Here is a 27,729-nt window from a genome sequence, read left to right as displayed (position 1 = left end):
GATCCCTAGTGGGAGGTATACCTCTCCACGGCAAAAGTCACATAAATACCAAATCATTGATAGAATTTCAAGGAGCTCATGAGCCGCCTGAAGTTCATCCAATAATTCCAAATGAAAAACCCTTGTTCTAGACAATGGATAGCAGAGTCTGGATGGGATTCACTTTATGTCTAGGAAGTGATGTTTAGGGAAAGATGCCTAGGGGAGGTCATTATGAATTGGGTTTAAGAGTGAGTAAGATTTTCAGTTTGTCAGTACTGTGGTGGCTTGCATGTTGCTCTGATGCTGGAAGCTATGCCGCTGGTGTTCAAACAACAGCAGGGTTACCCATGGTGGACAGGTTTCAGTGGAACTTCCAGTCTAAGACAGACTAGGAAGAAAGGCCTGGTGATCTACTTACAAAAAATTGTTGTTGTTGTTGTTAGGTGCTGTTGAGTCAGTTCCAACTCATAGTGACCCTGTGTACAACAGAACAAACACTGCCCGGTCCTGTGCCATCCTCACAATCATTGGTATCCTTGAGCCCATTGTTGCAGCCACTGTGTCAATCCATCTCGTTGAGGGTCTTCCTCTTTTCTCTGACCCTCTACTTTACCAAACATGATGTCCTTCTCCAGGGACTGAACCCTCCTGATAACATGTCCAAAGTACGTGAGATGCAGTCTCATCATCCTCACTTCTAAGGAGCATTCTGGTTGTACTTCTTCCAAGACAGATTTGTTCTTTCTTTTGGCAGTCCATAGCATATTCAATATTCTTTGCCAACACCACAATTCAAAGATGTCAATTCTTTGGTCTTCTTTATTCATCGTCCAGCTTCTGCATGCATATGAGGCGGTTGAAAACTCCGTGGATTGGGTCAAGCGCATCTTAGTCTTCAAGGTGACATCTTTGCTTTTCAACACTTTAAAGAGGTCTTTTGCAGCAGATTTGCCCGGTGCAATGCGTCTTTTCATTTCTTGACTTGCTGCTTCCATGGGTGTTGATTGCGGATCCAAGTAAAATGAAATCCTTGACAACTTCAGTCTTTTCTCTGTTTATCATGATGTTGCTTATTGGTCAGTTGTGAGGATTTTTGTTTTCTTTATGTTGAGGTGTAATCCATACTGAAGGCTGTGGTCTTTGATCTTCGTCAGTAAGTGCTTCAAGTCCTCTTCATTTTCAGCAAGCAAGGTTGTGTCATGTGCATAACACAGGTTAATGAGTCTTCCTGCCATCCTGATACCCTGTTCTTTTTCATATATTTTAGCTTCTCAGATTATTTGCTCAGCATATAGACTGAATAGTTATGGTGAAAGGATACAACCCTGACACACACATTTTTGACTGTAAACTACGCAGTATCCCCCTGTTCTGTTCGAACAACTGCCTTTTGATCTCTGTACAGGTTCCTCATGAGCACAATTAAGTGTTCTGGAATTCCTAAAAATTAGCCAATGAAAATCTTACGGATTACAACCAAATACTATATACTTCCATATAGTGCTGGAAGATGAGACTCCTAGGTTGGAAGGCACTCAACAGTGGACTCAAACATACCAAACATCATGAAGATGGCACAGAACTGGGCAACTTTTTATTCTGTTACAGATAAGGAGCAGACTCGATGGCAGCTAACAGAAAACAAAAAAAGATTTCACAAGCTGAGATGGGAGTAAAAGTTCCCCTTACGCTCTGAGACCTCCTTTCCTAAGGACTCTGGGGCCATTGCTTGGGTTATAATCGTAGCACTGTTACTAGCTGGCTGTGATCTTGGGATCTCTCTGACCCTCGGTCTCCCCATCTGTAAATGGGGACAGTAATGGTAATTTCCACCTGCAATTGCTGAGGATTAAATTGGTTAACACATGTAAAAGCATTTATATCAGTGTCTGGCACAAAGTGGTATATAAATATTAGCTATCCTTATTTTTGTTAATTATTTTCTTTTTGGTTACAAAAAAAGTTTATTGTGGAAAAAACTAAGAGGAAAAATAAAAATCACTTGTAATTCTACCACTCAGAAACCGCTGCTAAGCCTCTATTGTATTTCCTTCCGCAACTTGTTTGGGCATAAACACTGAGCTTATCAACGGACCTATTTCGATTTTCATTGCTTACTGAGTACCCAGACGATGGAACTTGCTTACATAAAACAAAGCCCCGCCTCCTTCATGGCATCACCCCCCCAAAACCACGCCCACTTTGTCGCACGCGCACTCTGCAGTGGAGGGGGTGGCGCGGCAGGGGCCTTTCTGAAAACGGAAGTGATGCTTGGCACATGCGCAGTGAGACGAGGAGGTTGCAGAAAAGTAAGGGCCTGACAGCACGCCGCGCTCGCTTCCGGAAGTGGCTGTTGCTGCAACATGTTTGAGGAGCTGGGTTTAATTGGTACGATAGGCGAAGATGAAGATGTGCCCCTGGAGCCAGAGTCTGACTCTGGAGACGAGGAGGAGGAGGTATGAGCTGGTCGGGGGCGGGGGCAGGGTCCCGATTCCGATGTCTCAAGCTTCCTTGGCTTCTTCTTTTCCGTAGGATTCCTCAGGCCCCTGCTCCCAACTCCTCATCAGCCCCGTTCCAGGCCGGGAGGTATCCCTAGAAGGGTCCCGCCAGGACCCCAAGATCTTCCTCAGTTTGATCGCCACTACCTTTTCCTCTTCTCCGCGCCTTGGCCGGTGCCGTTCCGTGTCGCTTTGGTGTACTCGGCATCCATTCACCGAACTGATATTTAACCCAGTACTATTTTGTTTCAGGCTCTGTGTAATAGAGAACCAGGGTGAGGTCACGCCTCGTTCCTGACCTCATGGTTATCCATCCAGTCGTACGTTCATTAAGCCAATATTTATTGAACAGTTACCTGTGCTAGACCGAATGTTAAGCACTGGGGATGTAGCAATGGACAAGACGAGCAAGGGCCCACTCTCCTGAAGCTTATGTTGGAGTGAGGGGGTTATCGACATTAAGGAGTGTGGCAATTGAAAAGGGATCAGTGCTATCATGAAAAGAGTGCTTGCCTTTCAAAGATTCAGCCCAGACGTTCCCCCTCCGAGCGATCTTATCTGCCTCCTGACACCTCTGCTGGGACATCCCTTGACCTCTACAACTTCAGCTCCCTCAAAGCTGAACTGTAGTCTCGCTCACCCAACCTGCTTCTCCTGTGTTCCCATCTCAACTGTTGTAAAAACCACGAGAAACCTGGGAGCCATCCTTGACAGCTTTTTCCTCCTCACCGCCCTCCAGTGCTCTGCAAGCTAGCTTGTGCATCTCTTGTAAATCTCTTGTCCATCCACACTGCTCCCACCCTGGTCCAGGCCACTGCTACCTGGAGCCCGGACACTTGCATTCCTAACACAGAGGGTCTCCAGCTCTTTCTCTTGCCTCCCTCTAATGTATTCTCCACTTAGCAGCCAGAGTGATCTTTCCATAGTACAATCACATTAGAGCCCTCTCTTGTTAAAACTCTCCAACATCAAAACCTGCTTTCAGGATCCGTCACGATCTGCTCCTTTCCTCCTCCTTTAGTCCCATCTTTCACAGCTCTCGCCTTCACTGTCAACACTCCAGCCAGACTCAATTACTTCACTTTTCAGAAACCTGCATATTCTTTGTTCTTTCTCTACTCTGAGCCTCTCCCCCTCCTGTTCCTCTGCCTGGAACACTCTTCCCTCTGCTTTGTCTAGAAGCCTCTAGTCATCTATCAGATTTAATAAATGACTTCATCCTGGAAGCCTTTCCTGACACCCTCCACCTCCTCCCCAAATGGTTAAATGGCCCCCATTATCCCTCTGCAATACCATTTATATAATATTGAAATTTTCTGTTTACTCATCTGCCTGTTCAGAGGCATTTCAGAATGGTGGATAAGCGCTTGGGCCCTTGAACCTAAGTGTCTGGGCTTGAATCTCAAGTAGTGACCCTGGGCAAAATACTTTCCCTTTTTTTTGCCTCACTTTTCCCTCTGTAAAAGGAGATAAGGGTAGCACCTCATAGGGTTATTGTGAGACTTAGATGACGTGTATGTGCATATGTAACAAATATACATGTATGATATGTAACTAAGAATAGTATACTCAGTAAGTCCTCAAGAGATGATAACTGTTTATTAATTAGCCCACTAAGGTTTCAGCTTATTGAGATTGAGAGCAGGGACTGGGGCTTGATGATTCTTTTACCCCTAGTGCCTAGCCCTCGTGTATATTAGGTACTCAATAGATAATTTCTTGGATGGAAAACGATTATAAGAAAGATCTAAAGCAAATATGATAAATGATCGTTTCAAAACTGGAGCTTCAACTTTTCCCTGCTGCCCTTCTTCTTCCACCTCCACTGTGTTTCCCTGCTTCTTTCTCAGTTTATCCAGATCTTAAAAGAAGCCAACACAAACTGATGTAGGGTCTTCTTTACCTTCTGCCAGCCAAGGATTTTTTTTTTTTAAACATGCAGTGCTATACAAATATCAGTAGTTAAACTAGGTACCCGAGAAATGGCATATAGTCATTGAACTAGTAAAGTTTAGGGGTCAGAGTTCTATGAGATTGTTTAACCCCAAGTAAGACCTCCTATTAGTATATTACTTTTTAGATTCTTGGCTTTTTCTCAGTTTATCCTCCTGGAGCCATAATTCAGCCAGCCCTCTTCCCTTCCCAATTTTCAAATATATGGGTCTTTAAGATTATCTTTTTTTATTAACTTCTAACTTAATTGAATTGTGGACAGAGAACAGAGACTGTATAATACTGATTCTTTGAAATTTATTGAGACCTTGCTTAAAGGCTCTGGATGATCAGTGTTTTTTTTTTTTTTAAAAACTCTTCCACGTGTACTCAGAAAGAATGCACGTTCTCTAATTGGTGGGTGCAGTGTTCTCCACATGTTCATTGGAATGAAGCTGGTTCATTGTGTTCTCAAATCTTCTACAGTTTTACTTGTTTTTTTGATCTATCAGTTATTGAGAGAGGTGTGTTAAATCTTGCCTGGCAGCTATAGATTGGTCATTTTCTTCTTGTAATTCTGTCCGTTTTTGTGTTGTATATTTTGAGGCTGTGTTATTGTTCTATTTTCCTAATGAATTTTACCCTTGATCCTTTAGTGACTCTTTTTTTCCTAGTACAGTATTGCTTTTTACCTTAAAGTCTATTTTGTCTGAAACTAATCTAGCCATACCAGCTATCTTTTGCTTATTATTTGCCTGTCTTTTTACTTTCAAAAGTTCTTTTGAGTTTAAGTTTTAGATATGTGTCTTGTAAACAGCTGGGTTTTAAAAATCCAGTCTGATTATCTTTTAGCTGATGAGGTCTGACCATTTACATTTATTATTATTCCTTGATATATTTGTATTTGTTTCTACCCTCTTTTTTGGGGGTTGCTTTCTGTTTATCCCAGATTTTTTTTTTTTTTTTAACATCCTTTTTTCCCTGATGCATTTTTAGGATTGTTTGTTCTTTTTGTTTTTTCTCCCCCCTTCCCACTGGCTGGAGCCCTGGTGCTGCACTGGTTAAGAGCTCGGCTGCTAACCAAAAGCTCAGCAGTTCCGAATGCACCAGCTGCTCCATGGAAACCCTATGGGGCAGTTCTACTCTGTCCTACAGAGTCTCTATGAGTCAGAATCGACTCGACAGCAAGGGTGTGGTTTTGTTTGGTCTCACTGGCTTGGGATCAAATAATTCAATTTCTATTCTTTTATCGGGTACCCTCATTTCCTTCCTCCTTTTCTAGTGCTCCTTTACCTCCGCCCCATGTCTTGATAGTCACTCTGCCTCTCCCTCTTCGCAGGGACCCATTGTGTTGGGCAGAAGGCAGAAAGCCTTGCAAAAGAACCGAAGTGCCGATTTCAACCCTGACTTTATCTTCACTGAGAAGGAGGGCTTGTACGATGGCAGCTGGGCCATGGCTGATGTCTTGAGCCAGCTCAAGAAGAAGGTGAGGCTGACAGACCTTGGGCTTTGAGGTTGGGCAGTGGGCTTCAATGTCAAACCTGGACCTCGTTGCCTTTTGTCATTTGCTTGTATCCAGCAGATACTTGGGCTCCTTTGAAATGTGTGGTGTAGCTTTGACAGGTGGAGACAGATGGTCACACGTAATCCACCGTCTTGATTAAAGCCAAACTAAATATAAAATGATGCAAAATGGATTTATTACAGTCTTTACGGGCAGGCACATTCATTGGTGTACAGATGACATTCAGAAGTATTAAAAATATCTTATTTCCTTCATTATAAAATGCTACCAGTTATAAAATGCCCGTTACAGTTTTTCCTGGGGAAGTGAGCTCACGCTTACTTCAGCGTATATACTGAGAGGCCTTTCTTGATTTTGTGGACATTGAAACATAAACAAAAAAGTCTTAGAGGAAATCTGGTGATACTAGCCCAATTGTTTAGGAACACCGAACATTGCATTAATTGCTGGACTTGGACAGAGCAATGTTAAACTGGTGACTTTTTAAGGTGATATAACTATAGGTTATATCAATTTGTCATCTAGGAACTGAAGACAGCCTAGTGGGCCACCTGGGTAATCATGTTTTTGGGAGCCCACAGATATTATCATTCTCTGTCACTTCACCAGGCAGTCTCATGTGGCATATTGTTCAGGGTCCCTGGTTCCCACACAGCACAGCCAAAGCTACTCACAAATGTCATGATCATCTGCTCCCTTGCTAAGATTCCCTGCAATTCTTGGAATCTGATTAACAAGCTAGAAGATGCATCAAAGTTCTTTTTCATTCCACATGCTTCAAGGAGAAATGTTGCCTGCTCAGAGCACTGTTATCTAGACTCTGCTGGCTCTTGTTCTGATTGAAATAAACCAGGATTGCCTTCTCAAGGTCATCTTGAGAAGATTTTTCTTTTTTTTCCCTTTTTGTTATTTTTTCAGAGAATGCCAAAGAAATTTTTCTTTTACAAATTAATTAGGAACTGTTTGTTCCCCTGTTCTGTGTTTTAATGGAAGTTAATTCCGGATTCATGTGACAAGTATTTTTGTTGCCAGACCCTAGTGTAGGGACCTCATGTAGTTACAGACTCCGTCTTATGAAGCTTATGGTATAGCAAGGTAGAAAATAATTAGATAATTACACCACTCATTACAGTTTTGGTAAGTGCTATAGCAGTTTGAGTGAGCGCTGGTGGTGCAGTGGTTAAGTGCTCGGAGGCTAACAGAAAAGTCAGCGGTTTCAACCCACCAGCTGCTCTGTCGGAGATTGATGTGGCAGTCTACTTCCATAAGGATTTATCAGGGATTTGAACCAGAACAAACTGTTCATTCTGGTTCAAACCCCTACTGAGAGTTTGCATTTCCAGCCCAGATATACTAGATCAAAATCTACATTTTAACAAATCCCCAGGTGATTCTTCTGTATAATAAATTTTGAGAACCACTGCTCTACTAGTGGTTCTTAGAATTGGTCCCTAACCAGCAGCATTAGCATTGCCCGGAAACTTGTTAGAAATGCAAATTCTCAGCAGGGGTTTGAACCAGAACAAACTGATTAGAAGCCCTGAGATTTACAGCCTTGGACACCCTATGGGGCAATTTTACTTTGTCTTACAGGGTCGCTATGAATTGGAATCAGCTCAATGGCAATGAGTTTTTTTGGTCATTTACTTATCCTTTCTGAAGTTTTAACAATATGCAACATTACCTGATTTTATTTGGATTTCAACATTTTAATTAAAAGGCTATGTTATGCCTGATTGGCAAGGGGAAGGATTTTTCCAAGTAGCATTCAGATATAATGTGGCATCTTTTGGTAATTATATTGTTCTGAATAGTAAACACCTTCTAAAATGTAGCCATTTTATTGATTCCTTTTAACTTAAATTATTTTCACAAAAAGACCACTTATTTATTTAATAAGTGTTTTTGTCATGGATAATCCACAGATTGATCAATCTGTCCCAGGACAAACAAGTCATTTTTCTATTAGCGTTTGATACCTGACCCTCAGAGAAGCCTTGCTTTGTCTTTCCCACATGAATATTTCTTTTTCATCTCTTGATTTTCATCTGCAGAGAGCAGCCACGACGTTAGATGAGAAGATTGAGAAAGTTCGAAAGCAAAGGAAAACACAGGTGAGGAAGGAAGACAGCTACTGTCTTTGTCATTAAGTCCTGAGCTTTGCTCTCGAGATGACCCCACTGTTTCTCTTTAGGGCCTGAGTTGGGGTGGGGCTGGTATAGGAAGGCTTCTCTGTGCTTAGTATTAGCATTCCCCAAGAGTCCACATAGCACTCTGAGAAGGCTGTAGAGCATAATATTGTTCTCCTTCGGTTCTAGATTTCCTGAGTTAGTAGTTGCCCTTGCTTTACTGTTATTTTTTTCCAGCATAAAGAAGCCAGGTCTGCGAAGTCAGAGAAGGAGAAAGAAGCAATAGAGAGCTCTGAGCCGGAGGAGCAGGAAGACCTTGAAGGGAAAGACAAAGACGGCTCAGAAGATGAAGATTCAGAGACCGACTATTCCTCCGCGGATGAGAACATCCTCACCAAAGCAGGTGGGTGTTACAGAATCAGGGACGGAGAAGTGGGAAGCGTCTGCCTTTACTTTGTAGAAATTCCTGTGTTTGCATAGTGAATATTTAAGCTCCCCTCCTGGCTGTGTGGAACTCTTTAAGTTCTCTTTTAGGCTGATGAGCGTAGTCCCCTCATCGGGTTCTTGTGGGGTTTCAGTGAGTAAATCCATGTAAAGCCCCTAGGACAGTGTCTGGCAGATTGTAAGTGCTCAGGAAGTGTGGGCTGTGGTTGCCAGCTATGTTTTTCTCCGCAGATACACTCAAAGTAAAGGAGAGGAAGAAGAAGAAAGGACAGGTAAGCGTGGGCTTGGAGACCATGTGCAGCTCTGTTTTTGCAACCTGAAAGGACTTTAAGGCCATTTGGTTTTCCTGGGCTCTTTGTGCTGTGTTCTCCTTCTCTGATTCTGGTTTCGTGGTGTAGGAAGCTGGAGGATTTTTTGAAGATGCATCTCAGTATGACGAGAGCCTCTCATTCCAGGACATGAACCTTTCCCGACCTCTTCTGAAGGTAGCGGCTTCTCTTGGTAACCATGGGATTATTGTAGTAGCCCCCTAGTTGGGCCCTGTGCTTCTCGCCTTGCCTCCCTAAGCTCTGTTGTTCTCACAGCTGCTGGACAGCCCTCTCGAACAATAAGTTACATCATGTTCCTCCTCTTCTCCAAGCCCTCTGGTGGCTCCCAGTTGTCCTTGGGGTAAAAGCTAAAGTCCTTACGTTGGTTTACAAGGCCCTGCCCCTTCTGATCCCTTCGGATGTCACTTATTCTGCTCTGGCCACACTGGCGCCCTTGCTGACCCTTAAACAGGTGAGGCAGCCTTCTTCCTCAGGGCCTTTGCACTTGCTGTTCCCTCTGCATAGGACACTCTTCCCCCAGAAAGCCACTCGACTTGCTCCCTCACCTCCTTCAGGGTTTACTCAATATTCAGTATCTGTTTGCTCAATGAGGCCTTCCCTGACGACTTAAATTGGACTCCATGCCCTTCTACCTCTGCACTCCCCATCCCCTGGACTGCCATATTTTTCTCCAGAACATTTATCTCCATGTGACATATGTTTATTTTTTGATCTGCTTCTTTCTACCAGATTGTAAGATTCATTAGGGTAGGTTTTACTTCTTTGCTTTACTGCTGTATTCTCAGGGCCTAGAACTCGGTGCCTGGCACATAGTAGGCACTTGATAAATGTTTGTTGAGTGAATACGTAGGAGGGATTGGTATAGTTATCACTTGTTTGGAAACCTGCCCTGTTTGTTTCGTGCTGAGACTCCCTTTCTCTCCTGCCTGACACTGTGTTTTCACTTCAGGCCATTACAGCCATGGGCTTCAAGCAGCCCACCCCGATCCAGAAGGCATGTATACCTGTGGGTCTGCTGGGGAAGGACATCTGTGCCTGTGCAGCCACTGGGACAGGTAAAAGCATAGGGACTCAAGGGGGCAGAAGAATGTGGAACCCAGAATAACACCAGAAGGCCAATTTGCTAATTTTTTTTTTTTTTTTTTTTTTTTTTACTATTTAAAGAGTTTACAGCACTTCATTGAATTGATGGTTTTAATGGCTTTTGAAAATTTTTGGGAGTCACTGGGTGGCATAAACAGTTAAGCGCTTGACTACTAACTGAAAGGTTGATGGTTTGAACCCACCCAAAGGCACCTTGGAAGAAAAACCTGACCATCTACTTCTGACAGGTCACAGTCTTGAAAACCCTATGGGGTGCAGTTCTGTTCTGCACACATGGGGTCGCCATGAGTTAAAATCACATTGATGGCAACTGGTTTGGTTTTTTTGGCTTTTGAAGATTCTGGGAACTTCGAATTGACCTGTTTCCATTTTGTCTTCATAGCAGCTCTTCACAGACTGTTTAGTTGGCTTCTGCCGCTCTGTTCCCTCTGCCTGTAGCTGGAGGGAATTGGAGGGAAGGGGAATCACCCTTGGAGGGAGGGCCTGGGAGGAGAGCACAGCCTGGACTGCCCATCCCGGAGGCTGAGAACTGGGGCAGGGCTAGGGGTGGCTCAGGGAGACTGGGATTAGCTCTGTCGGGTTCCTGCCGGAAAGGCGGTCGGGGGACAGATTGAACTGTGCAGTCTGTAAATTGCAGCGATGAAAACGAAACCAAAGGCCAGCCCACTGCAAATCCATGCTTAAAGGAACGGGGAACGGGGCGAGTCGGCCTCTTCCCACAAAGCACAGCAATCAGCTTTCACACGGGCCTGAATGGGACGGCTCAGCCATTCTCAGTCCTGTCTCTTCGGGCCACAGATGACAAATGACAGCAGTGTGTGTGGTCGGCACTGCCTGGGTCACTCGTTGCTGCGCTTGGTCTCTTCTTCCAAACCACAAAGCCAGTTGGGGCCAAGTGTGTGCCTCTTTGCATCCTAAAGCCAAGGACAGTTTTGTTTTACTGATGCTTGGTTTGCATTTTTGTGAAAGATCAAGAATTGTGGCACTTTGCTCGTTCACACAGTGCTGGCAGGAGGTTAAATGATTCTTTTTGGAGGCAGTTTGGCTACATATCCTAACTCTGAAAAGTGTTATTAAGAGTTATTCTATTCTGTTTACAGTAATTTATCCTAAAATAAAGGTGGATGAAACCAGGGCTTTTCAGAGGTTGAGAAGGCCAGGTTCAGTTCTGTATTTTGAAGAAATGACAAACCAGGGTTTTAGGAATTCTGGCTTGTGTTGATTAGTTTCTTTTTTTTTTTCTCTTTTTTAAAATTTCTGTTTCTGAATAGATGATTCATATACATGGCTCAAAAATCAAATACTGTAGAAAGGTATGCAATAGAAGACTCCCAGTTTCCACCCCCTCACCCTAACCACATTTCTTAGACATCTTCCAGAGTTTTTTCAAATGCAAATGTAATAGACATGTATTTCAATTCAAATGCAAATAAGTACATGAATACTTCTCTCTTTTTTATACAAAAGATAGGAAACTATGCACCGTTCAGCGTTCAGCGTGGGGCTTTTTTCACTTGAGATGTCTTGGGTATCTTTTCCTATCAGTACTAGTGCAGCCGTATAGTCCTCCTTTGTGTGTATGTCGTGGTATATTTTACTTTTGTGAGTTTTTATTTATTTTTAAATGAAGTGTAACTTATATATAGTAAAGTTCACAAGTCTTGTTGTTAATTGCTGTCGAGTCATTTCTGACTCATGGCGACCCCACGTGTGCAGAGTAGAACTGCTCCATAGGGTTTGCAAGGCTGTGACCTTTCAGAATCGGATCGCCATGTCTGTCTTCCGAGGTGCCTCTGAGTGGATTCAAACCGCCACTCTTTCAGCTAGTAGTCAGCACTTAACTGTTTGTGCCATCCAGGGACTCCCCATAAGTCTAAGTGGGCATTTTTACGTATGCATATACTCATGTTGTACTGTATTTTACATGTTTATGTGTAACAAATTAATATTTTCAGCACCAAAAAATGTGAAAGATGAGTTGCTTCATTTCTCCCTGACTGGATATGTAGGTTCTCTGTGCTCAGTGAACACCTAAAGCTTGAAGGAGCCAACCCCTTCTCATTGTTTGTTGTTGCCTGTCCTCCAGGTAAAACCGCTGCTTTTGCCCTGCCCGTTTTGGAGCGTCTGATCTACAAACCCCGCCAGGCTGCAGTAACCCGTGTGCTGGTGCTGGTTCCAACTCGGGAGCTGGGCATCCAGGTGCACTCTGTCACCAAGCAGCTGGCCCAGTTCTGCAGCATCACCACCTGCCTGGCTGTGGGTGAGTTTCCTGCCGAGGGCTGGCAGCCTGAGAGACCGTGGCCTGGTGGAGGCCTTGTTCTCTGAGGATAACCAGTGTCGGGAAAGGCCCCTCGTGTTGATTGCATCCACTTACAATCTGGGATGACATTTTAATAGCAGATAGTGGGGGCAAAGGGTAATTGGGACTTAAGCAACCTTGAAAAAGTTATGAAAATGTTATTTATTTTTCTTGATACTGAAAGGATTTAGGTTCTAATTGTTGGTTAGTGGGAGTAATGAATCACGTTATCGGTTGTTTTGGGCATCGTTTCACCAGTGAAGTCACATGGTCTTGTGATTTGACCTTCTTCATTGTACCCTCTTTTCGCTCAGTTTCAGCGGCAGACTCGTGATGACCCCGTGTGTGTCAGAGTAGGGCTGTGCTCCATTTACCTTCCTCAGGCAGTTGGAAGTCAGGGGTGATTTTTGCACACACATGCAAGGATAGCATGAATTTTCCCAGCTGCCTCTCAGCCCCTGGTTGTTGGAGTCATTCTGTTCTGAAGGCCTTGTGTCCTCATTTTTATCATTTTTGCACTTAACCTAACCTAACCGGTTGCTGTTGAGTCGATTCCAGCTCATAGCTACCCTGTAGGCACTTAGCAAAATCATAATGAAATAATGACTCTCCAAATATATTGTACAGTCCACGCGAGCAGAGACTCTGCCAGTCTCTGCCGTTTCCTTTGCTGTCGGCATGGACCTGGCAGGTGGCAGGTGCACAGGAAACGCGAGTGAGCGACTCAACTGGCCGCCTTGGGGCTCTTCTCTGTGCAGGCGGCCTGGACGTGAAATCTCAGGAAGCAGCTCTTCGGGCTGCGCCTGACATCCTCATCGCCACCCCGGGCCGGCTCATTGATCACCTCCACAACTGCCCTTCCTTCCACCTGAGCAGCATTGAGGTACTCATCCTGGATGAGGCTGACAGGTACACCTGAAGGGTGGGGGCCCCGCATCTGGAGAGAGGCGTAACAACCAAATGTAGTGCATGCACTTTGGTTCCTGGACTAAAAAATTAAACGATGGTTGTCAAATGACATTTTGGGCACAGTTGGGGAATTTTAATAGGGACTTGACTTTAGATATTATTCAAGCACTGTTAAATTTTTTGGGTGTGGTAATGACATTGGCCATGTAGGTCATTATTCTTATTTTGCTGAAATATTTGGGGTAAAGTGTTATGTTGAATTATTTGCAAATAATTAAGCAAAAACAAAACAAAAAAAGATCCAGCCAGTATGGTATGATGATAATTCTTGGTGAATCTTGGTGAAAAGGTAAAATAATAACAGCAATAGTAATGTTGTCAAGTCAGCCACTGACTTATGGCAACCTCACATGCAATGGGAATCAGCCCATTGTGATCCATACAGTTTTCTTGGGCTGATTTTTCAGAAGTAGATTGCCAGGCCTTTCTTCCTACTCTGTCTTAGAAGTTCTGATGAAAGCTGTTGAGCATCATAGCAACATGCAAGCCACCACTGACAGACAGGTGGTGGCTGCGCTTGGGGTACATTGGCTGGGAATTGAACCCAGGTCTCCCGCATGAAAGGCGAGCATCCTGCCACTGAACCACCACTGCTCCCCAGCAATAGTAATAATGGGAATAAAACAAATGAGAGTGAAACGTAACTAGCAACAACCACGAAACAAAGGCCTGTCTGGTTCTCTCTACCTCTGCACTACCGTGACAGAAAAGAACTCAGTCTGTGTGTGTGGTTTCCCTCCTCTCCCTGCTCGCCAGGATGCTGGACGAGTACTTTGAGGAGCAGATGAAGGAGATTATCCGAATGTGCTCCCACCACCGCCAGACCATGCTCTTCTCGGCCACGATGACGGACGAGGTATGAATGGAGGGCCAGTGCCGAGGGCCCAGGCTGGGCTTGAGGGTGGTGGTTGGGGACAAGCACGGTGTTGCTTCTTCCCCATCTTCTCACAGTGGGGTCACCGTCCCTGTCGTTGTGCTTGGCAGGTGAAAGATCTGGCTTCGGTCTCCTTGAAGAATCCTGTCCGCATATTTGTGAACAGCAACACGGATGTGGCTCCCTTTCTGCGGCAGGAATTCATCCGGATCCGCCCCAATCGAGAAGGGGATCGGGAAGCCATCGTGGCGGGTAAAGCCGTGGGGCAGGCTGGGAGTGGGGGAGTGGGCAGGTCCCTGGCCTTCTGGTGTCCACACCGGTTTTTTCCCCTGTGCTGCCTCCTCCCAGACTTCCGGACCGAGTAAGTGGCCCTGCCACTCTCTTCTTTCTCCACGAGTCTTTCCTCTTCTCTCATCACCTCGCCTCCCTCCCACTATCCAGTACTTTCTATGTCCTGCTGAACTCCCAGCCGCTTCCCACCACCTGCCCCTCTGGCACTTGAGTCCAGGCCACTCTTGTCTGTCCCTGGATCACTGCAGTGGCCTCCTGACTGCTCTTCCTGCTTCCACTCTGTCCACTTTGTAAGCCCTTCCGCACCACAGGTCATTTGAAATGATCGCGTGTAAGTGAACATTCACTCCTGTTACTTCCCTATTCACAACCCTCCAGTAGATTCCTCTGCTAAAATCCAAGCTCCCTAGTGAGTCCCGCCGGACCCCCGTGATGGGCCCTCCCCACCTCAGGTGTTGCTGTCCAGCCACGGTCACCTTCTTTCTGAAACCCATCGGGCTTGAGGCCTCTATGTTTGCTGTTTCCTCTGCCTGGAATCTTCCCGTGGGTGACCCCCATCCTCCCTTCTCTCTCTCTCATGGTGTTTCTCACCCTTGGGCATTGGCCTTGGTCTCTGTTCTGGAGTATGAGCTCCACAGGGGCAGGGGCCTTGCCTGTCTCCCATGCCAGGCACAGCACCCGACACCTAGCAGCTGGGGAGGGTGTGGGAGTTGAATAGGAGACTCAGAGATGACTGTCTGCTCACTGTTTCCCCCTGCCAGCTCTGTTGACAAGGACGTTCACCGACCACGTGATGCTGTTCACCCAGACCAAGAAGCAGGCCCACCGCATGCACATCCTGCTGGGGCTCATGGGGCTGCAGGTGGGCGAGCTCCATGGCAACCTGTCCCAGACGCAGCGGCTGGAGGCCCTCCGGTAAAGCTCGGGGTGGGGCTGAGGTCCCACCACCCTCCACAGCCAGGCCAGAGGGGTGCTCTCCTCAGTTGATAGAGGAAAAATAGGACCCAGAGGCTTATGTTAGAGTGATCGCAGGGCATGCAAAGTCCTCAGTTGCCCACTTTAAAAACGTTACTCCAAGCCCTATACGGTCATGTCTTCCATACGCTGACACTTCTGACTTCATAGGCTGACAGAAGGTGATGCTTGTGCCCCAGTACTTGCGTGTGGGAGCTCTTGAGTGGGGCCACAACAGGAAACTCCACCTGGAAAGACACGGCACGTGGTCTGTGCTCGACACCTTTCCCGGAGCAGTGGATGTATCCGGGCCTGACAGAACAAGAGTTCGAGCCAGCAGCCATTTCTTGGGCATCTACTTCACCATGCCCTGTGCTGTGCTTTTCCGTGTGATTTCCTGCTGAATCTTCACAATAACCAAGACGTTAAGATTTTGGTGGCATTACCATAAAGCAGAAAGGAGTGAACCCAGTAGGCAAGGAGGAACCCTTCAGAGCTTTCCACCTACCCCTGTTCATCACAAGGGAACTGCGAGTTGTTTTTAAAGAAAGGCTGAGACATTTGCATATGCGTCTTCGGATAGTCTAGCCTAGTGGTTCCCAAACTTCAGTATGTGTGAGAATTACTGCTTAAGGTTGTGTACACAGAACTACGCTTGTTCTAGTTGATGGTTTGTGTAGGGGTTGGTGTGAGTATCGGATCCACCCACTGTGATGGTCTGCACCCGCTCTGCCCTCTCCTGGCTCGGGCCCCTGCAGAGTAAGGCATTGGGTGAGCATCTCTGTCTATGGCTGTTTCTAGGCGCTTTAAGGATGAACAGATTGACATCCTAGTGGCCACAGACGTGGCAGCCCGTGGACTTGACATCGAGGGTGTGAAAACGGTGAGCAAGCCCCATCTTCCTTAAACTTTTGGTAGGATCCTCTTTATCTCCTTGCACAGCCTGCCCCCTTCTCCCAGGTCTGCCTGATGCTCCATTTTGACGTCCTAGGTAATCAACTTCACGATGCCCAACACCATCAAGCACTATGTCCACCGGGTGGGGCGGACGGCGCGTGCCGGCAGGGCTGGGCGCTCGGTGTCTCTAGTGGGAGAAGAGGAGCGGAAGATGCTGAAGGAGATCGTGAAGTCTGCCAAGGCCCCTGTGAAGGCCCGGATACTGCCTCAAGGTGAGCAGCACTATGATCGTCGCGGCTCAGGGTGGTTTGGGTGGATGGCCAGGGTTCTGGATCAGACCCATGGGACGGGGGAAGGCTTAGAGTGTAGTGGGTGAGAGCAGGTGCTTTGCAGTCAGGAGCCAGGTTTGTATCCCAGCTCTTGGACAGGTCTCACCTTGCCTCTGGGCTTTTCTGTCTCCCTGTCTGAAAGGGAATAACAGTAGAGCTGCAAACACTGCCCCACTCATAGTTATTTTTCCAGACTTTAGAAAGAAAAGGTCTCTTCTTGGGGCAAAATCTCCGCTAACCCTTTCCTGTTGGTGGGGGGCAGGGAGTGGGGAGGAGGTCAAGTCTCATTCTCTTAGGATATCTTTCATTCTTTTTGTTCTTCTGATCTGCCCCCATTGCCGTCAAGTTGAATTCCAACTCATAGCAACCTGTAGGACAGTAGAACTGCCCCATAGGGTTTCCAAGGCTGTAAATCTTTACGGAAGCAGATCGCCAAGTCTTTTCCTGCAGAGTGGCTGGCAGGTTCGAACTGCCAACCTTTTGGTTAGCAGGCGAGTGCTTAACCACTGTGCCTCTAGGGCGTAGGGGTCATACAAAGCACATCCTTTTTAAAATTGATTTTTACAGAGTTAGAGAAATAAGATGTGTTCGTTATTGGTAATTAGTAAATAAAATAAGAGCAACAATATAATTCTACCTCAGAGAGCTCATCACTGTGAACATTTACGTACATACTCCTTCAGGTCTTTTTTCCACTCATGTCTGTCTTTTTTTGTTTCTTTTCCATTTCATTCATTCAGTCAGCAAATAATTATTGAGCACTACTGTGGGCCCTGGCGGTGCAGTGGTTAAGAACTCGGCTGCTTACCAAAAGGTCAGCAGTTCAAATCCACCAGCCGCTCCTTGGAAACCCTATGGGACAGTTCTACTCTGTCCTGTGGGGTCACTGTGAGTCAGAACCGACTCGACGGCACCTCACAACAACTGTGCGTCAGGTACTGTTTATTGTAGGTGCTGCAGGTACAGCAGGGAACAGAACAGAGCTGATACTCTGGTGGGAGAAAGAGACAGTAAATAAGCTAATGGTAGATGTGGCTGAGTGTGGAGGGGGAGAGGTGACTGCTTTAGGAAAGCTGTTCAGGAAAGTCCTCTGAGCAGATGGCATTTGAACTGAGTCCTGGATGATAAGAATGAGAGGCCCTGAGAGATCGTCCAAGCAGAGAGAACAGAGGCGAAGGCTCTGGGGCAAGAGCAAGGCATGTGATAAAAAGAGAAGGCAGGTCAGAGATCCCAGGGCACGGTGAGCAATGAGGGCAGTGGGGAAAGAAGTAGATCAGAGCCGTAGGCAGGGGCCACTCTTAGAAGTCTGGAATTTATTCCAAGAGTAACAGGAAGGCTTTGTCAGGCATTAAACAGAGAAGTCACACATAGAACATTTTCTGTGTTAGTAAATACACCCCTACATTATTTTCATCCGCTACACAGCATTTATGGAGCCCCAGTATAAGCACTTGGCTGCTAACTGAAAGGTCGGCAGTTCAAACCCAATAGCCGCTCCTTGGGAGAAAGATGTGGTAGGCTGCTTCCACAAAGATTACAACCTTGGAAACCCTATGGGGCAGTTCACCTCTGTCCTGTAGGGTTGGTATGAGTCTGAATCGACTTGATGGCAGCGGGTACCCAGCATTCACCCTTATTTTTAAATCCTTTTTATTTTCGTCCCTCAAGATGTCATCCTCAAATTTCGGGACAAAATTGAGAAAATGGAGAAGGACGTGTATGCTGTCCTGCAGCTGGAGGCTGAGGAGAAGGAGATGCAGCAGTCGGAAGCCCAGGTGCGGCTGCCAGCAGGCCTCTCGCCTGCAGTGCTGCGTCAGGCAGCACGCTGTGTCAGTCCCTGCTCGTTCTGCTCCTCTGACACCTCTTGTCTGGCAAACGTATCATCAGAGCCCCCAGCCTTGGCAGGCAGTAGCTTCCTGCCACTGCCATATTATTTGTTACCAGATGTGGGTTTTGTGGCAGTCAGTGGCCATACTGACTCCTTTTGTTGTCCCCACAGATCAATACAGCAAAGCGGCTCCTGGAAAAGGGGAAGGAGGCCCTGAACCAAGAGCCAGAGAGGAGCTGGTTCCAGACCAAAGAAGAGAGGAAGAAAGAGAAGAGTAAGTCAGGAGATATTTAATATATATTCCCCATCTCTCTCCCCGCCCCCCCCTTTTTTTTCACACAAATGAGTTCACATTGTTCGACATGTTTTTTCACTTCATAGCATGAAGATCATTCTACATATGCATATATATCGCTGCTTCCCCCGCCACCCCAATGGCTAAATGGTTTTCCATCATATAGGTAGAACATAGTTTATTTGACTAGTCCCCTGTTGAGGGATATTGCGATTGTTCCCTATCTTTTGCTTTTATAAACAGTGACATAGTAAAAACTTCTACAGTGTGCCCTCTCACAGTTAAGCAAGTATCTCTGACTTGCACCATAAATTCCTAAAAGTGGAATTGCTGGCTCAGAGGGTATTTGCAATTTTGTTAGGTATTGCAAAATTGCCTTCCATAGCGGTTGTACCAGTCAGTTAAGAAATACTGTCCTTATTCTCAACAACAAAAATAAAATTGTTAAAAAAAAAAGACTTTATTTGATGATAATGGTGTGTGTATATGTTAAATATTTTGTTAAAAATAGTTACAGCTATGTGGGTGGGAAGGTGTGGGGTTGTATAAAACCTGTTGCAGTTGAGTTGACTCTGACTTGTAGCAACCCTATAGGACAGAGTAGAACTGCGCCACAGGGTTTCCAAGGCTGTAATCTTTAAGGAAGCAGACTGCCACATCTTTCTTCCATGGAGCAGCTGGTGGGTTTGAACCACCGACGTTTTGGTTAGCAGTTGAGTGCTTAACCACTGTGCCACCAAGGCTCCTTGTGAGGTAGTACAAGTGACTAAGTCCTCATCTGTGATAACAGGAGGTGGATGGATGCTATTCAAACGTCTCCAGTGGTTCAGTCGGGATATAGTGGAACAGGCACGTTGGAGAGTGAGATGGTGGTGACCACCAGAAGAGCAAGTGATTCCTGCTTTTCGTTTTAAGCCCTTAGGACCAATTTAAATCTATATGCACCTCTTATTGTACTTTTAAAATAGATATAAAACGGTTCCTGAAATCTCGTGCTCTCTTCTCATCCCAGTTGCCAGTGCTCTGCAGGAGTTTGACTTCGCCTTAAGAGGAAAGAAGAAAAGGAAGAAGTTTATGAAGGACGCCAAGAAGAAGGGGGAAATGACAGTGAGCAGCCTTCCTTTTGGAGTTTGGTCTGCACGGCAGGTGGGTCGGGGGCTTTCTGGTCTGTTCCACCCTCACACCTCACCCTTTTCCCTAGGCAGAGGAAAGATCCCAGTTCGAAATCCTCAAGGCGCAGATGTTTGCTGAGCGGCTGGCCAAGAGGAGCCGCAGGGCCAAGAGGGCTCGAGCAATGCCTGAGGAGGAGCCAGCCAGAGGCCCTGGTAGGTAGCCAGGGAGCCTGTAGGAGCTTATAGGAAGGTTCTCCCTGAAACCTGTGCTTGTGGTCGGGGAGAGAATTTGAGGGATGATGATAACATCCCACTTTTTTTGAGTAATTATATACCAGTGTGTACAGCTGTCCTTTTACTGGCTCCAATAAAAGAGTGACCCCGTGGTTAGTGGGGAGAACTGGGATTTGAACCTAGGCCTTTTTGACTCCAGAGCCTAAGTCCTTAATTGCTACTTGGAGGCGCTGGTAAGGATAGAATGAAGACAGCCTTTGGCCCATTTCCCATCTAAGTGGTCCATTTCACTTTGGACTCTTGCAAACACCTGGTTCTTCTGATTCCTTACCACTTTCTTGCTGGGATCTGATGACTGCCTTCATGTCAGTAAGTCATCAGGCTAGAGCATCCACTGAGCTTGGAGCCATTATCCTGAGTTTAAGGGGATTTTGGAACTTAGGCCAAACACGGCCATATCTAACCCATTCTCTCTGTGCACAGCCAAGAAGCAGAAGCAGGCGAAGAAATCTGTATTTGACGAAGAGCTCACCAACACTAGCAAGAAGGCCCTGAAGCAGTATCGAGCTGGGTAGGGTGTTAAGTCGTCATGGAGCCCTTTGGTATTTTGATGAAAGCTGTGACTCTTCTCCCTCTTTTTGCTGCCTCCAATTCTCATACTCAATGAGCTTTATAATACGTAATTTCAAGGACTCATGTGCCCTGTTTCTCCCTCCCTGTGGACTGCAGGGTGAGAACAGGAGGAAGAGGTGTTAGGTCCTGCTGCTCGTGACAGTGTTGAGGCCGTCCGGCCTCGGAGGGGAAATGGCACGTTTTCAGGTTCAGAAATAGATGATTCCCCTGAAAGACAGCTCTGACATCTCAGGGTCAGTCCTGTAGAACCCCAACCATAAAGAATCCTGGCTTGCTCTTGGGAATGTGGGGAGGGACTAAGCTTCCCACAGTTTTATTATATGCAAGAGAAGGACGGACCTCTTCCACCTTGTTTTAAAGCTGAGCCCCAACTTCCGCAAGGCCATGTTATCAGGTACAAGTGCGTACAGGCCAGGCCCTGAAAATGGCCATTCCCGTGCCATGCTGCTGCACGTGGAGCTGGCTGTGGTGGGGAGGTGGCACCCGTCTGTCCCACAGCTTGCCTGTTTCAGCTGCTCATCTTCTCTCACAGCCCTTCCTTTGAAGAAAGGAAAAAGCTGGGCTTGCCCCACCAGAGGCGAGGAGGAAACTTCAAATCTAAATCCAGGTAATGTTTGCAGTTTTGGAAGGCCAGGCGTTGTGACTGTTTGGGGTTGGAGAAGAAACGTTTTCTGGGAAAGGAGCTTCTTCCTCTTTCTAGTCGTGGGGGTTGGTCTTAATTCTGCTGATTTTCTTAATAGGTATAAGAGGAGGAAGTAGCTGTGGTGGCCTGAAGAAGTTGGTGGGGCAGCCCTGAAATCCCTTCCCTGTGGGAAGTCATCCTGGCTTGGCCTATCTTTTCTCCATGTTAAAAAAAAAAAAAGAAAAAAAAAATTCTTTAAAACTTTGTGTCATTTGTGCATTAAAACAAACAAACAGTGGGGGTGGTGAGGGTGGCACGTAGCTCTCTCCTGAGCATTTTCATCAGTCAGCTAGGGCTCCCTTCTTGCTAATGAGCTTTCATATAAAGAGTATATGACTTGGAAAAGTATTTTTGAGGAAGGGAAAGGATTCAATTTGATTGTATATACATTATTGTATCTCTTTCCTCAACAGTAAGCTCTACCCCTAGTCTCGTTGCTTGGCACTCAAGTGGAATGAGTACACGATCTTAGTGCTTGTGGAGAAGCTAGTTGTGGAATGAGGAAGTCATTGGTATTGCTAGACGTTCTCTTCTTTGATGTCCTAGAAAAGAAGCTGCCACTTACCGCGTGCCAGTCACGTGCTAGACATTCTGTGTGACGAGCAGTAGCTCATTCGACTCACTACAACCCCATGAAGAAGGTACCATTATCCTCCCATTTTGCAGATAAACAAGCTTGGGAAGGCTGAGTAACCTTCCCAGGTTGCACAGCTGGGAATTCAGGTTTTTGAAATTTGTACCCTGAGCTCTTACCACTGTGCTCTGTGCTACTGGAGAGCTGCAAGTGCAAAGGCCATAGTAGGGGCTCTGATGCCAAAAGCTCCTTGTTGCAAAAAACAGCTTCTACCGTGTGGAATGGTGGTCCTCATCCTTTTCTGAATCACAGGTCCCTTTGAGAATTAGACAAAAGCTCTGGGGCACCCCTTGGGAAAACTGTACTTTGTGTCATATGTAATTTCAGGGGTGTGTAAATCCCCAGCCTAGCTTAAAAATTATGAAGTTACCCAGTAGCACATACTCGGGACACCAAAGAGTGTGTTCAAAGCTGTTCCTTTAAGCTGCACTGAAGTCCCCACAGTGGATGACAGCGCACCTGCAGGATGGAGGGTGGTCGACTGAAAAAGCCAAGTGCAAACCCATGTACTGTCATTTTTGTTTTTTTAACGGCTCTGCATGCTTACCCAGGCATAGATTATCTCTGGGAAGGCGCATGAAGCTGTTAACAGGGTTGTCTCTAGGGAGGGAAACAAACATACCCTTTTATACAGGTTAAAAATTTTTTTTAAACCATGGATAAAAAATAGGACTCACTAGTTAAATACAGTGTAAAACCTCACACCATAAAGAATAAAATGGCCTCACTGTAGGCAATGCCTTCCCTGTCCCCACCCATACTGTCTCAAGCCACCTAAGCTGCTTTTAACAGTTGAGGACAAACGGACCATTGATTTTCTCAGTCATCGTTTTTATTAACTGGCTTTATAGGCTAAAGTGCATAGTAAAGACAAAAAAGGAAGTGCATACATAGGAAAGGGAGGTTTTTCGCGCCAACATTAAAAAGGACCTGAGATGCCTAAGTATCTGTTCTAGGGAACACTGGGCTGAGGGAATGAATGAATGCATATGCAGACAGTAGGCCTGGAGGCTGGCTTCTGGTATGGGGCAGAAGCTGCTGCCATGCTAACCCTGCCCAGGCGAAAGCTGCAGTAGAGGGTGTTGGGATGAGGGGGGTCACTAAACGTGAGTTTAGTTCCATTCGGGGCCTAGGGAAACCAGCACTGCTGCTGACTCTCTCCCACTGCAGGCAAAGCCCCATCATCTCAAAATGCAAGTCAAAGGGAAGGTTCTGGAGATCACTCCTCAGTTAGCCTGGGCCTATGGCAGAAGCCCCCAGATGTGGGGGAGCCACACTTCCCACTCAGTGAATATGTAACTGGGTCAGGGTTTGTGAAGTCTTGGTTGGGTTACATGCCTCCTCCATCTCCTGGAGTGAGGGTGCCTGAGGAGCGGGGCAGGAGGGATTCTTGTGCTCCTTGAAAGGCAAGTAGTTCATAACTCCTCTGGGCCTGTTTATTAAAATTAAATTTAGTCTGCAAGTTAGGGTCTGGCAAGGAGAATCAGTCTGTTTAACTCAGCTAAAACTCTGCCCGGCAGCATGGCAGAAAAAAACATCTGACAAGTCATGACCCAGAGATCCCACTGCGTAGCCTGGGCGGAAGCCCCATATACGCCCCAGGGAGTTTGTCCACTAACTTGCAGGAGAGAAAAACAGGAGAAATCTATTAACTTTGCTCTCAGTTCTGGAGGTAAAGTGCTTACTCTAGCGCAGGGGTAAATCTGGAAACAAATGTGGGCAAGCCCTAAAAGTGGATCCTTAAATTAAACAGGTACTAGGATTATGTGGACAATAATAAAAAACAAACTTCGGTTCCTTCGTAAGGAAGCCGACCCCAGCCGTACAGCGGCCAGGGCAAAGGCAGCGGCGGATGCGCCATCTTTCTACATCAGCCTCTGGATTTCTTCATAGTTCATCAGGTTGTTGGCAGTTTCAGACCAAGCAGCATACTGGGCTCCATCCATCTCAGAAGCAAGCTGGTTGCTACTTTCCAGAGTATGATTTACGCCACCAATCACCGCTTTACAGTCAGGACATGTGCCCCTCTGCATGGCTCCCCCACAATCGCTAATCGCGTAGATGTGGCCATTAGGGCACTTGAACCAGTGGCCACGAGGATAACCCATGGCATTGACAATCTGCACTCGCTCTTCCTCTGAGATGCCCAGGCCAGAGCAGGGAAGGCTGGCTTTCAGAGCTTCCATCTTTTTCTGCACAAGCTGTTCATCCTCCTGGGTGAACTTACACGTGTTCATGAGGATCTTCCGGACACTGCAGACTTCTTCTGCTATGCTACCTTTCACCTTCCCCTCTGCCATCTTGCAGCGAGTCAGGAGGTTCACCAAGTATGTGAGCCTCTGGATTTCACTTTGCAGGTCACCCAATTCCTGGCTGGTGAAGCTCAAACGCTTCTTTGCTAGCCATTCATGAACCTGGTTTAGTCGAGTGCTCACATTGTTTTGTTCTAAGACATGCACCCTTTTCAGGGAATCCCACAGACCAGCCAAGCGGTCGTAGAAGCTGATGCAATTCTCAACAAGCCCTAGGCCCTTCACTGACAGATTTTTCTGGGCCAGCTTCTTCTTCAGCATCAGGAATTCTTCAGGAAGCCACAAGTAGAAGAGATTCTTCTTCTCCAACAGGTCCTTAAGTCGTTCCTGGCTGGCTGCGATTTCCTCTGCTGAGCCCTGGATCCTTTCCTTGATGACTTCAATCTCCTCCAGCCTCTGTTTGATGCTGGTTCCATACCTCAGGTTTTTGCGGATGGGCACCTGGCAGATAGGGCAGACTTTCAACTTGATGGCAACTTCGTCATCTTTCTGCTCATTCATGTAGCAGTCCAGGCCTTGCACCTCAAAAATGTGGCTGCAATCTTCCAGCTGCACAAAGCGGGCATCAGGCTCATCCTCAAAGCCAAAGAAGATTTGGGTAACCTCATCCTGGTGACAGACACGGCACTTCTTGGGACATGGCTCCCCGCACAGACCAATGCAGGGGTGGCCGCAGGCCAGCAGCTTAGTACAAGGCACGTAGCACGGGGGTCGGTCACAGGGCTCAGAGCAGAGTTTGGTGCACTGGTAGTGCTGGCAACGCCAGACACAGGGTTCCACACAGGGGCTGCACAGCTCCCCACACTTCTTCTTGCACTGGCTGTGGACACAGCGGTTTTGGCAGGTCCGCTGGCAGGGAGGGCATTCGCCGATGCATGGCTCCTGGCACTTGTGTGAGCAGATGAGCAGGCGCTTACAGGGCTGCTGACAGTGCTCATGGAAGCGCCCTTCAAAACAACTGTGGCAGGAGCCAAGGCAAGGATGCCCACAATCCAAGATGGTGCCACACTTCGTGGTGCACTTGACTGGCAGACCATACTTGATGGCATCCACCTGACCACACTCCACTTGTTGGCTATGCCCACACTTCAGTTCCGCGGTGACCATTTCCGAACACCACTGCACACATTTCTCACCACATGGGTGGCTGCATCTGTGCCCACATGGCAGGAATTTGGGGCAAGGCTCTTGGCAGCAGAAATCTGACTCAGGCACAGAACAAGGGACCATTTGTTCATGGCCACACTGAGGAATAGTTTTGGGCACCTTCACCTCACAAGGCCGACACTGCTGGAAACAAACAAGGGGGCACCGGTGCCCATCTCCACAGATGATCTTCTGGCAGGGCTTCATGCACTGGAACTCCTTGTGCGAGGAGTCATAGGGGTGGCAGGCCCGAGTGCAGACATGCCCGCAGCTCAGCCGGAACTCACAGGGCAGGCTACAGCCTCCTTCGGGCACTTTCTGGAAGTCAGAAGCTTTGGACACCAAAGTGTGGGTATCAGGGTGGTTCTGACAGCACAAACGGAGCGCGGGGCCTATCTGATTGTTCTCTCGAAGGGTATGGATGATCTTGCTCCACAAGGGCACCTTGGCCAGCATCTGCATGTTTCCGATACAGTACATCCCCTTCTTGGCCCGAGATAAGGCCACGCAGATGCGGTTGGAGATCTGGAGAAACCCCACCTTGCCTTCTTGGTTGCTCCGCACTAGCGAGAGGAGGATGATGTCATTCTCTTCCCCTTGGTATTTGTCTACGACATGGACCTTGACACCAGCAAATGTCTTGGCAGGCATGAGTTTGCGCAGGCAGAAGAGCTGGCCGGTGTAGGTGGTGAGGATGGTGATTTGGGAGGGCAGGTATTCCTGGCACAGGAAGTACTTGCACAGCTCTACCACAAAGTGAGCCTCGTGCTGGTTCTGGTGGCTTTTGCCTTCTTGGATTTCCTGCTCAGGGAAGTTGTGTTCTACAAAGAAAAGGTTGGAAGAGACCCCCTGAAAAGGAAAAGAAGTGACATGTTAGAGGGTCCACCCATGGCAGTTGGCAGTTTTTTTCTTCCTACCTTCACCTGCATAAGCCACCTGTACACAGAACAAGGGTGACCTTGCTCCAGAGACACATCTTGGGAATGCTTTTTGTATACTCCACATCACAATGATTAGTTCTGAAGTTAATTAGTCACCATGTGCTTTATTTTGGGGCCATGACAGACAACAAAATAGTTTTCAAGATACTCGTTTGATATTAATATTTAAGACAGCCATCTATAATCGAACCGAGATAGCCTAGGGAACAAGCAGCAGCTATGATGATGATGACAGTGAAAACAGAGGCGCTAACCAACTGAGCACTGCACCGTGCTAACTGCTTTGCATATATTATCTCCTTCAACACAACAATGTAACGAGATAGGAACCATTATTCTCATTTTACAGAAGATGGCCCTGATGCTCAGAATTCTTAAATGATTTGCTAAAGGTTACACAGCTACTAAGTGGCAGAGCCAGGATTCTGTATCCCCAACTTCGGTATTATTAAAAAAAACAAAACAAAACAATTGTTGCCATTGAGTTAATTCAAACTCACAGCAACTCTATAAGGCAGAGTAGAACTGCCCCATAGGGTTTTCAAGGCTGTAAATCTTTATGGAAGCAGACTGCCGCATCTTTCTCCAACAGATTGGCTGCCAGGTTTGAACTGCCCACCTTTTGGTTAGCAGCTGAGCATTAACTATTATGCCACCAGGGCTCCTTTTCCATATTATACCTCCTCTCAGTAACCAGTTTTTTAAAAGCTGGCTGTGTTCTCTTCTGAAAGCCCTTTTTCACCCTGAGGAAAATACAGCCTCCTCAGCCACTGACAGCACCAGAAGATCAAACAGGGCAGACTCACATTAATCTCCTCATACTTGAGAACAGAGGGGTGATTCTCCAGATCCTGGTAAATGTGGGGAGTCAAAAGCCGGGCAATTGCAGGGCGCATGCGGTGCTAAAACAAGACATGAATGTCATTAGAAACATAGGTAGAAAACAAATGGACAAGTTCTCTAAAGACTACGTTGCTGGTGGAAAAACTGGAGAGGTAATATCTGAAAAGAATAATAGAGAAAAAGAACAAAATCTAAATAGCTTCTTCATCCACCAACAAAAACTTAACACAGGCTGATCTTGTAGTCTTTTAAAGCAAAGACAAAACAAAGTAAGTTTGATAGTCATTTCGTTACTAAACCAATTTTATTTTTATAAGACTTCTCTTGCTGGCATCTGGCTAGGAGCCTGCCCTTGGGCATTATAACAGAGGCCCAGCTTCTTACCTGGTAATTCAGACGGACAAAGGGAATGTTTACTTTCACTAGCCGTTCAAAGAGGGACACCTCAAGGTTGAAGTTCTTGGCCAAATCATACACGTTGGCACTGGGGCGCAGCTGAGAAGAGAAACATGG

General features: G+C 46.6%; 2 protein-coding genes and 1 non-coding gene across 4 annotated transcripts in view; 1 reads left to right on the top strand and 2 right to left on the bottom strand.

Moving 5' to 3' along the window:
• Positions 1-2,282: 2,282 nt before the first annotated feature.
• DDX27 (DEAD-box helicase 27) lies at positions 2,283-21,531 on the top strand. Its single transcript, XM_004370260.3, has 21 exons — positions 2,283-2,438; positions 5,752-5,898; positions 7,992-8,051; positions 8,304-8,469; positions 8,742-8,782; positions 8,909-8,995; positions 9,789-9,894; positions 12,030-12,203; positions 13,001-13,151; positions 13,968-14,067; positions 14,196-14,337; positions 15,138-15,291; positions 16,132-16,213; positions 16,322-16,499; positions 18,225-18,331; positions 18,556-18,658; positions 19,692-19,786; positions 19,881-20,004; positions 20,509-20,596; positions 21,191-21,265; positions 21,399-21,531. The coding sequence occupies exons 1-21, from the start codon at positions 2,346-2,348 to the stop codon at positions 21,415-21,417; spliced, it is 2,292 nt and encodes a 763-aa protein (XP_004370317.1). The 5' UTR covers positions 2,283-2,345; the 3' UTR covers positions 21,418-21,531.
• On the bottom strand, positions 13,735-13,805 carry TRNAE-UUC (transfer RNA glutamic acid (anticodon UUC)). Its single transcript has one exon. It is a non-coding gene; the product is annotated as a tRNA-Glu (tRNA).
• Positions 21,532-21,642: 111 nt separating the features above from the next.
• The window catches only part of ZNFX1 (zinc finger NFX1-type containing 1), a 28,332-nt gene continuing 22,245 nt past the window's right edge, over positions 21,643-27,729 (bottom strand). Inside the window, exons 11-13 of one of the 2 annotated variants that reach the window (XM_004370259.2) lie at positions 27,601-27,711; positions 27,180-27,275; positions 21,643-26,281 (exon numbers count right to left, since the gene is read on the bottom strand). In XM_004370259.2, the coding sequence (XP_004370316.1) occupies positions 23,840-26,281; positions 27,180-27,275; positions 27,601-27,711 (2,649 nt within the window). In that variant the 3' untranslated portion in view covers positions 21,643-23,839. The remainder of the gene's footprint in view (positions 26,282-27,179; positions 27,276-27,600; positions 27,712-27,729) is intronic. The other variant, XM_023743035.1, reaches the window with a different exon arrangement.

This window comes from Trichechus manatus, unplaced genomic scaffold (assembly GCF_000243295.1).
Source record: "Trichechus manatus latirostris isolate Lorelei unplaced genomic scaffold, TriManLat1.0 scaffold00008, whole genome shotgun sequence".
NCBI classification, from domain to species: domain Eukaryota; kingdom Metazoa; phylum Chordata; class Mammalia; order Sirenia; family Trichechidae; genus Trichechus; species Trichechus manatus.
Note: the sequence above shows the minus strand (reverse complement) of the source record. Positions and strands in the feature narration are given on the sequence as shown.